Genomic DNA, 10,879 nt, shown 5'->3' with positions numbered 1-10,879 from the left:
CTAACTCGAGCGCAGCGGCAAAAAGGTATCTAATTCGAGCGAGAAGCAAAAAAGTAGCTAATTCAAACGAAGTGGCAAGAAAGTTTTGACGCGCTGAATTTAGGTTGGCAACGGAGCCGTAAATGATAAAATTTTGTTTCGTATTAGAGCAAAAAAGAGGAAAAACATTTGAGCTAGTGTAATGATTTTCATCGATTTGTAATGCGAGCAAACAAATCAATCTCACGATGATTTCGACTCAATTTGCCACTTATGGAGAACTTTCTATGTTCTGAGAGGAAAGTAGAAGTTACCGGCTTTACATAAGTTTGAATTAAATGTTGAATATTGAATATTGAAACAAAATTTTATCATTTACGTCTGCGTTGCCAACCTAAATTCAGCGCGTCAAAACTTTCTTGCCACTTCGTTTGAATAAGCTACTTTTTTGCTTCTCGCTCGAATTAGATACCTTTTTGCCGCTGCGCTCGAGTTAGATACCTTTTTGCCTCTGCGCGCGAGTAAGTATCCTTCTTGCTACAGCTTGGAAATAGATACCTTCCTGCGCTGGGGCGACGATTTCAACGAATAACCGAGGACATGATTTTTCGCAAGAAAAAATTGCAAATTGAATAACTCGAAAACTATAAGTCGCACAGAATTCGGGTTTTGCACAGTTGTTCTACGCGATAAGAACTATCTTTGTGCAAAATTTCGTTTCTTAAATCCAAAAATTGAGGGAGCTATGAATTTTCGAAAATTTGGCCAAAAACCACGTTTTTCCGCACTTTTTTCCATTTTTCTCGGAAACTATTTATCCGATCGGGTCGTAATCAAATTCGTTGGAAAGGTGATTAAATTTCCTACATTTTCTCTCTCGGGAGCATCGCTCTAGCTGCTATAGTTTTCGAAATACACTCGGCAACAAAATTATCGCAACAAAAAAATTCATCGAAATTTTGTCGATTTTCAAATGCTTCTATCTTGGGTTAGATTTANCGCGGCCATTTTCGTCCAGATGTTCCCACGGACACCCTCTACAAGGTGGTGTAGGCCGTTTACTGTTAGTAATTTTTGCCAAAAAATATCTATCTGCACTGGACTATATCCTCTTCGACGATTCCTGACGGTAAGGTAAAAAAAAGAGAGCGCATGTGTCGCGCGACCAAACTGAAATGAACGCTCAATGAGGAAAAGCAAAAATGGGAAGCATTACGCGCGATCCCAAAGTAGTAAAAATCGAGGCCAAATTAGCCAAGTATTATTGCATCAAAGTTCCCATTAAAAGATATTAAAAGTTCCCGTTGCCTTATTAAAGCGCGCTGACATTCACACGTGGCCAAACAAGGCTTGCGCTATTAATAATAGTTTTTCGTAATTAACTTGGAGAAAAAAGGAAAGAGATAAAAAAGATGGAGAGGAAAGAGAGATAGTGGAAAAAATTGGGAAGAGTCGCGTGCAATAAACGAGGCAGAGGGACGAAATTAAAGCTCGCCCGGCGATGTGTTGAAGAAGAAGCGAATAAAAAAAGGAAGAGAAAAAAAGAGAGCAAGACAAAAAACCTGTGTTTCACCCTGTGCGGCTAAATATCCGAGAGAACCCGAGAGAACGAAGTAACGTATAAAAAGAGGAGGGAAAAAAAGAAGCAAAGTAACGCCTGGACACTCGGTTTCTACGACAAACAATGGTCAGAAGAAGCGAGAGTCGAGGGTTGGTTTTTGCCATGCCAAGTCGAGCAGTCATGCGGGTCGCTGCTGCCGCTGCTGCTGTTACTGCTGCTATACCACTGCGCCGAGCTAATCAGTGCTCACACGGCAAAATTTCACCACCGCGCATATTAATGTCTTTCCTATAATACGGACATAACAGTTTTGGTCACGTTCGATTTATTTAATCGGAACAATCGATCATCGCATCGCGCAGGTAAATATAACGCAGCGAACAATTCGTTGCCCCATAGGTCCGCTGCGCGCCGTTGTTGACATGCTTTTAGCAGTTCATTATTATTCACTCTGACTTTCGGAGAAACAGTGATACTGCGCGCGTCAATTTGGCCCGCTCGTGCGCCCGAGCTTTGAAGTTAATTCAATGTAGTTCCGAAGGAAGGGAAACACAGAGCGAGCGAGAGCTTTTTTGCCATTTAAAATTTCGCAATTAAATAATCAACTGCGTGGAGCGCGCAGCTTATTTTGATAATGCCATGCGCACGATGATTTAAATGTATACTTTTCAAAGTACCTAGAGTGGAGGGGCGACGGCGTTTCTCTATATAATACTCGGCTGCTGTGCGCGCGCGACAGTCGATGACAGTATTTTTTTCATTCCGTATTCGCAGCCGAGCCGGGGGAGAGTACTACTCGTCACACTTGGCGCATAAAATTATATTCTCGACTCGTGCCCCCGCTCGCTGCGTGCCGTGTATATATCTATATACAATATATACAGACGCAAAGCTCTCGTTTTTTTCGAGATAAAGAGAGAGAGAGAGCGAGAAAGTTCCTTTACTCTCTTTTCTCCCTGACAGTCAAGAGGCTAACTAACCTGCAAGACGCGCGCACTACCTACCTAGCGCATGGCTGCTCGCTTTTTTTCCCTTCTCTCTCTTTCGCTTTCTTTCTTTCTTTTCTTTTCTTTCTTTTCTCCCTTGTAAAACCGTCTCTCTGCTATAACATACTGCGAGCAGCTTTCGTAAATAAAAATGTAAGTATACGTGAGTTTTTTAGCTGAGAAACTTGTAAATTAGGCTGTGCACTTTCGCCGCCACCGCCGACGCTCTCGGGCGCGGAAAAGTAGAATAAGGTATGGGGGTGGGTGAGCGCGCGAAAATATGTAGGTTATATACGTATACGCGTATATATCTATACGCACGCACCACTTACATAACTGAACTTACGATTGCGACAATTTGTCTACATTACGCGTCAGGCTGATTTCAGCACGATTCGTTGGGTTTCTCGCTCGTACACTTTCCTTTCTCGGCGATCGCCTACGCTCGAGCTTCGCGTTTAAACAAAGAATCCTTATCGCTAACTCGATATGTGCTACTTTCTCAAAGAGCTCTCTCTCTCTCTCTCTCTCTCTCTCGTGACTTTTAAAAGCAAAGCTGGAAGAAAAAATGCTCTCCTTTGACATTAAGTTCACTTCGCAGCTTAGCTGAAAAGCTCAAAATTACTGAAAAGTGAAAAAAGAAGGAGAAGAACAAGAATAAAGAGCGAAGAAAGCAACGATGGTAAAGAGAGTCTAAGGTGATGAACGCCAAAGTTTGTCGATGCTTTGCTACCTTTCTCCTTCTCTCTCTTTCGCTCTCTCGCTCTCTCGCGCGCACGCGGTTGTGTATACGTGTGAGCTTTCCACGAAACCTTTGAAACTTTAGCGTCAAGATTTTTTGTTCTTCTTTTCTTTTCCCCAGGTGTACGGCAGACTAACAGCGGCAGCAACAGCAGCAGCAGTGGTGGCGGCGGCAGCGATACACGTACAAGCTCGTAGTATAGCCTGCTTTTCACGAAAGTTCAAAGAGCACGTGCATGGCGAGGCCAACGGAAAGAAAGAGACCCGATGTATACGGCCTCGCACAGTCTCTGTAGCCGTATAACTATGTGTAAACCCCCTTATAGCCCACGTTCGGCTCTCATTTTTAACGCGAGCATGGATTTAGGTCTACGACACATTTTATAAAGTACACAACACAGCCTCTGCTCTCGCTGTACGTGCGTCAGTGTGTGCGTGTGTTTGTGTACGCGTGCGTGTGCGCAATGCACCTCTAATAATAGATTTTACACGCCCCCGCGAGGTTTTTGCGAGCGTAAAATATGCAAGTTCATGCAGTCGACATAACGACGCCAGGCTAGGGAGAAAAAAAATCACAGAGAGAGAGAGAGAGACGCACACGCACACGCGCGCGCACGAGCGAAACACAAGCGTTCATGAGAATAAATTTTGACCGTAGGGCAAAAATAAAATTGACGTTCGTTTCGGTTTGCGCGCAGATGGATTTTGCAACATCTGCCCGCTGCACAGCGCGCCGCTGCTTCGCGCTAAAATACGTCGGGAATTCGTCGAGATTTTCGCTGAATTTTCCCAGCGCGCTCTTTTTATTTTTCGACTCACAGAGCATAGTTAAAAACTTTCGACACGCTTGCGCGAATCGAATCCATGTGAGAGCAGTGCGAGCGAATTCAGTAGATTTTATCATTCCAATTAAATAATCAGGTCAAATGAAGGATTTATCATAATATAAAATAATGTTCATGCAAACGAGGCCGAAAACTAAATTCATATTGATTTGCATTTGCGATACAACGCAAAGAACATTATTTACTTTATGCGTTTCGTTTTATGTTTACGAGCGAAACAGATGCATTACAAGTAATATTTATACGGTAAATCATACGTTTTGAGATTACCTTTGAGTGGAAAAAAATAAACCATTTCTTTCAGTTTATTTGTTTGGTAGAAATTTTAAAAGCAACTTCTCTTATTTCCTATATTTTTAGATTCCAAATTGTACGCGTTATAAAAAAGGAATAAAATAATCGCCTACAAGATGAATCGCTCACATTAATGTGGAGCACACTCGTCGTCGACGTCGCTCATAAAACGTCAATTATACATACTTGTCGAGAGACTGACAATGAGTCAAAACGAAGCTATAGCGCAATGCACAACTCTTCGTGTATGGTATTCGTCAGTGCAAAAAAAAAAAAATAGAAGGGGGCGAGAGTCTTTCTGCTGTGCCTTCATAAAGAGGAATAGAGAGAGAAAGTGTCAAACGTCGCACAATACGTATATACTCGCGTCGAACTTGAAAAAAAAAGAAAGAGAGAGAAAGAGTGGAGTAAAAAAAACTTTCATACGCGCGAGGGCGCGCACAAGTCATAAGGCCACTGTTCCATTCTCATTTCCACGTGAACTTCGCATCAATTTTGCGTTTCCCTTTGACGCCGAATATGGGAGCTAGAGACTGCGCGAAAGAGAGAGAGAAAGAGGGAGAAAAAAGGAACCTCGAGAATTTCACGGAGGCCTTTTCTTTTGGGCTATTGTCATCAAACGCTCTGTGGTCTGTTCATATATACCTGTGCCTATATACCATTTGACGTACAGTCGAAAATTGATCTCACTACGAGGTATATACGTTTGTTGATCCTCTTGCGGAGGATCTTACGCTTCGATGAAGCGCCACTATATAACGTCGAATGGGATAATATCGCGCGCGTTTGTACTCGCTGAATTAAATACACGGAATTTTTCACGCGTATTATTATTTAATATTTTTACGCATTCGTACAAAAACGCCTTGACAGCTGTAGGCAGACATACGATCAACTCCAATTATAAAATCGAAAGTGTCATTCGGTCAATTGGCCATCGATAAAAATAAATTTATTACGTTCGAGTGAGCAAAAAAAAAACTTTTCTTTCTTGCCCGGTTGAATTTTTACGTCATAAGTCGAGAGTGGTCGTAAATTAACCGAGGCCGTGAATATCAACGGGTCGGACTCTCTTTCTCTCTTTCGCGCACTCTCTCACTCGCTCGCAAAAGTGGCAAGATAAATATTGAACGAAAGCGACTGACTCCAATCAATGGAGAATTATGACTAAGACCAAAGGCAAGCTTGAGCTGTAGTAGCGGTTCTCGCGGTGAATAACGCGCGCGAGGAAGTATGCGAATTCCCGACGTCGCGCTTAATAGCCTGCCCGACACGGCTTTCAATTCGATAATAACGATTTTGACGCGTCCCGAGAATAATTGGCATATCGGTATCAATCAAAATATTTAACTCGTTGGCCAAAGACGAGGTTCTCTTGCGTTTGCTGAAAACTTTTTTTTTTTTTTTTTTGTTGAAATAACGACGAAACGAGACCCCGCGACACTGAATCATCGAGCGGCCGTTTGTTATACGATTGCAGCAACATCGGCCGCAACAGCGAAGAAAAACATTCGACTATACGTCTCAGGAAACTTAAGACCCCTTACTTAACGCACTCGGGCCGATCGCTTCGACAACTGTCCGCACGGGCATGTTTCTCTCTTTCGCGCGTCTATATATGTAAGTTTAATGACGCATCGCGTGCGTGTGTGCGTGCATATAAACGCGCGCGGGGAAGTCTTGAATGGAGCCCATTGTGTGCGCGTTTGCGATGCTTTACACATTGCACACTCTCTGCGCCGTAGTATTGCATCTCTCTCTCTCTCTCTCTTGGGCGCTCGCGCGCGCAAAGGGGAGCGTACATAATCGCGAGTACATAGAGCATCGCCGCATATATTCTCGAGTCTCAATAGACATTTATATACCGTGCATGCTATGTATATAGTTATATATAGAGCAAGCGAGAGAGATGCACAAAGTACAATAATATAGTGGATGTACTTACGCGTGGCTGCAGATGTTTCGAGGAGCAAAGCTGCGATCGCCAGCAGCAGCAGCATCAGTAGTCCGCTCCAGCGCGAGACTCTATTACTCGATCCGCTTGGCATGTTGTCGTCTCTCTCTCTCTCTCGCTCGCTTGTGTACGTCGTTTTCTGCACTGTGCGTATATACTACAGACGATCTGCTGTTGTGCGCGCTTTGAAGTGAGAGAGCACGTATAAGATCACATTTCGCACTCGAGCACTATAAATGCGTTTTTTGCGACACAAACATATTACTACCTTGTATTTATTTTCTCGATTTTTTTCTCTCTCCCTGCTTTCGTCGATCGTCTCGCTTAGTATATTTATATACGCTATTTATATTGTATCTCGCGCACTGCAGCCAGATAAATATAATCTCGTGAACTTGGCCTGCTCGCTTGTGCACGAAAAGCAAGAAAAATCACGTCTCTGCCGTATCAGTGTACACTTATTTACCTATTGAATTATTTTCACATATTATTAACGTTATACTCGACCACGCTGCACCGCTGCACTTTCAAATTTCTATATTTCTGTCTGTGTGCGTCTAATTATGCCGGCAGTCGGGTTGCTTCCGCGCCCTTTTTATCGCGGTCTTATCTGCCGCGGTAAGAAGTTCTTTCCGGTACGAGGAGTAGTAACAGCAGCAGGAGCAACAAAAAAGTATTCACGCATTGACGGCGGCGCGTAGCGGGCGAGTTATTTTTGATGGAAACTTTCAACATTTATATACGAATAGGAAGTCGAGCTATTCCTCGCCGGCCGTTCGCGGCGGTGGAGATAAAACGCTACGCTGCGCCAAGTGCACGTCGTCGGCGGCTGCTCCGAGCGCATAACATATATCTATAGGGAACTTTCGTCGAGTATCAAAAACTCGCTTCGCCGGTTTCTCGCGCGGCTGAAGGAGGGATCGATGATAAAACTACGCGGACGTTATAAAATAATCGTTTTTTCACCCCCCACCCCCTTTTCCCTTTTCGCGGCCGAGACGCGGGAGAAAAAACGAACTAGAGGAAGACCCTCAGCTAGACGCGAGCAAGTCTTCGCCTTATCTTTTTCTTCTCTCTCGCTCTTTTTTTACCCTAGTGCGCGCGCTCTCTCTCTCGCGCGCACGTTCTGGACGTGTTAAATTCCCATAATTTCCGGTGCTAAAGCAGCAGCAGTAACAGTAACGTCGCGCCCACCTACCCCCGCGCAGCTCCCTGGGAAGGAGCTCTGCACGAGATAACAAGTAAGATAGAGTACGCGGAAGCTGCGAGCGTATATGCCTCGCGCCGAGACTGCGTCGGGGCCGATGGCCCGTGGCAGCCATCGGACGCACGCACACACACAGACACAGACATGGACAGCAGTATGCGAGTTTATTCGCGCCAGTAAAGTCCTGAAATTTGTACGTACAAGTGCGAAATCGATCTTTCGTTTGTAGGTGTGAATGCCCAACGCGTTTACTCGCCCATATGTACGCGAGTGTCTGTGTGTGTGTGTGTGTGTATACTTGGCTCACGCGAGAAGCTCTCAAGTCACACATGGAGTGATCTTCGACTATCTCACGGACAATTAAAAGTTCCGCTGACTTAAGAGCCCCGGCGCTTTTTTATATATAACTGCCTAGCCGACGCGCGAGAGGGACTTTTGCCTTGGCTTACACTTCATCCATCCCTATCTTCTCTCGCCCTCTCCTCTCTACTACTTCTTCTTTTCATTTTATCTTGCTTTACTCTTTTTGTCCAACGGCAAACTTATACTTTCGGCCAGAGAGAGAGAGAGAGAGAGAGAGAGAGAGAGAGCGAGAGAAAAGAGAGCGCGAGCAGTTAAGTGATTCGAGTTTTGTTTCAGTGCGCTCGTTTATCTGCTTGCTTTGCGGTCGACGGGGAGGGAAAAAAAAGAAACGGAGCAAAAGAGACAGCCCGGCTGAAAGAAATAAAGGAAGCTATTAATGCATAATTTTCTGTCGCAGAGCGAGATATATAATGCGTGTCGTACGCCACGAGAATGATTTTTACATTTTTAGTGAAGTAGAAAAAAACAAACAAACAAAATGAGTAAAGGAAAGCAAATGAAAATCCAACGCAGCAGGTGGGCACGTGTGTAGTGCACGCGCGTGGCTGCGTTGTATATATATAACACCGAGCATTTCTCTTGGCGGTTGCACAGGCTAAGTTGCTGCCGTTGTATATAATATACACACACACACATACAGCTGCAAGGCCGCGTGTAGAACATAAATCATTCACGAGAATTTCGCGAGGAGCTCGCCTAGACTGTACGCACATACACACATACACATAGAGCTATATAGTTTCGCACTACGGGGTGGACTTTTAATTTAATGAATTACACTTGGTATTTATGCTTGCGCCGTATATACGTATGCGAGTGTGCATTGGATCGCGGTAGATAGCAAGTTTGCGACTTGTGCGTGTATAAGTGTTCACGTGTATAGCTGTATATGTACGAGCGCGCAGACACACACACAAACTCGTCGCAAATTAATGGCCCTAGAGACGACCGAGCGGAAAAAGAGCGAGCGTAACTCGCGCGGGCGAAAAAGAGAAACAAAAAAACGCGCGAGAGCGAGCGCGCAGAAGAGCAACCGACTCAGAGAGAAAAAGAGAGAGAGAGAGGAGAACCGGCACACGATTGGAAACACGCTATTCGTTATCGCGCTTAAATAATTTGTCTAGAAAACTTTTGTGCAGCTCCCGCAGCTTGAAGTAGGCACTCGACGAGTTTTAAGCGGTTCGCGGTAATTGCGATTGTCCTGTTACAATTGCGATTTTTACCTTTTTGTCTCGGCAATTCGAGAGTCTATCGCATCTACAACGAGTGTTGATTTTTCTTTATTAATTGTCGTGCATAGCAATCGATGACTGATTCACTTCCGAAGATGTATATTGGTGAAAGATTTTAAAGTTTGATGATAAATTGATATTGAAAAGCAATTAGCCGTTCAAAACGTACGAAACAGTCCGTCAAACGTCAGTGGACAACAACATTACTCCGAAACGTTCGAAACGAATGCCCAGCATCCACGAGCGAGTTTGTTTACGTTAACGCACGACGACTCCGAAAAGCCAGTTTCGGTTCCAAGATATTTCAGCGACTCCAATGTGTTTACGAATTCACGCATGAGTTGACGGTTTTTTTCACTGCCGGCACAGTACTCTACACACAGAGTGACAAAAACAGCAATTTTAAAATCTATCATATCTCCGCGTGCGAGATTTTTTCATTCGAACGTTTGCGTTCGAATTTCTTGTTGCTAGATCTTTTTGAGTCTTGTTTTGAGTAGAGTTGGTTGCGTGTGCGCGCTCGATATTAAACGTCAGTGCAGCGAACCTCGTGTACAAGGTATATAATCGCCGAGCAGCATCACGTGCTGTCGCATACGTAATACATAACGACACGTCGGAGCTGAGCAGCGCAGAGTCAAAACCACCATAACACGGCGCAACGGCAGAACGAAATCTTTGGCTCACACATATATAGAAAATGAATAGTTGCAGCGATGCACTGCGAATGTGTAATAACATAATAACATTAACAATATGTGATCGTTGTTAAGGCCTACCTATATCGTAATATATGATCTACAACGAAGTCACGCGCGTAAAGCGTCACTCTCGGAACACAATGATTTGCACGCACATAATTTCATTCAACGATTCGGCTGCGATTTTCAATTCGATGGCAGCGACGAACATGGATCACGTGGGCGAATTTCGATATACATTCGTATACGAGCGCAGTTATTATTGAAAGTAAATAATAAAGCAGAGGCGTCGGTGCATGCGACAGGCCGTGTGTCGCGGCGAGAGCGGCGAGGCTCTCCTCACGCACGCGGCTCCCGATCGAGTACTGACTGGACTCGGCTGGCACGGGCGCGAGAGCAGTATACAGAAACAGCCTGCCCGACGGTGCAAAGCAGAACTGCAGAGTGCGAGTGAGTAGCGCGAGTGCTGTGGCAGACGATGCCACGAGAGCCATGCAGCAGCAGCAGCAGCGCAGCAGCTGCGCTAAAGGGGAGTTGGCTGGCATGGCTGCTGGATGCGAAGAGTGAGAGAGAGAGAGATAGAGAGAGGAGCGCGCGGCACACTAGCGCCGCGCCACCCCGAGCGACCCGACTGAACTACTGCTGCTACCCCTTCGTATATTCTCAGCCTCTCCTCGCGCGCTTTTTACATAATATGCATTCGCCCCGCGCGCGCTTATATGGATGGAGGCAAGAAAAAGAAGAGGCGCGCGAGCGCGAGATTCCGAGATCTTTTGGAGGAAAAAAAAACACATCGTATATATAACGGCTGAGAAACTGCGATAGCCTCAGGGCCTTTTTTCCTTTGCGCTCTGCGGCGCCTCGTTGCACCGCTATACTCGTATATTATTATAATATATATAATACGAACTCAAACTTATACGCTCTGGCGCGTTTGCATCGTGCGACTTGACGTTATTAACGAGAACCGCACGAGCTCCGAGTGTGTGCGAGTGTGCATGCGTGTGCGTGTGCTT

At 45.0% G+C, this 10,879-nt stretch overlaps 1 protein-coding gene across 1 annotated transcript in view; it reads right to left on the bottom strand.

Moving 5' to 3' along the window:
• Positions 1-10,189, bottom strand: part of LOC106650269 (hemicentin-2-like) — a 129,845-nt gene extending 119,656 nt beyond the window's left edge. Inside the window, exons 1-2 of the mRNA XM_023460502.1 lie at positions 9,942-10,189; positions 6,352-6,826 (exon numbers count right to left, since the gene is read on the bottom strand). Coding sequence (XP_023316270.1) covers positions 6,352-6,454 — 103 coding nt within the window. The 5' untranslated portion in view covers positions 6,455-6,826; positions 9,942-10,189. The remainder of the gene's footprint in view (positions 1-6,351; positions 6,827-9,941) is intronic.
• Between the last annotated feature and the right edge of the window lie 690 nt (positions 10,190-10,879).

Source organism: Trichogramma pretiosum, unplaced genomic scaffold, assembly GCF_000599845.2.
Source record: "Trichogramma pretiosum strain Unisexual culture from Peru unplaced genomic scaffold, Tpre_2.0 scaffold5, whole genome shotgun sequence".
In the NCBI taxonomy this organism is placed as follows: domain Eukaryota; kingdom Metazoa; phylum Arthropoda; class Insecta; order Hymenoptera; family Trichogrammatidae; genus Trichogramma; species Trichogramma pretiosum.
Note: the sequence above shows the minus strand (reverse complement) of the source record. Positions and strands in the feature narration are given on the sequence as shown.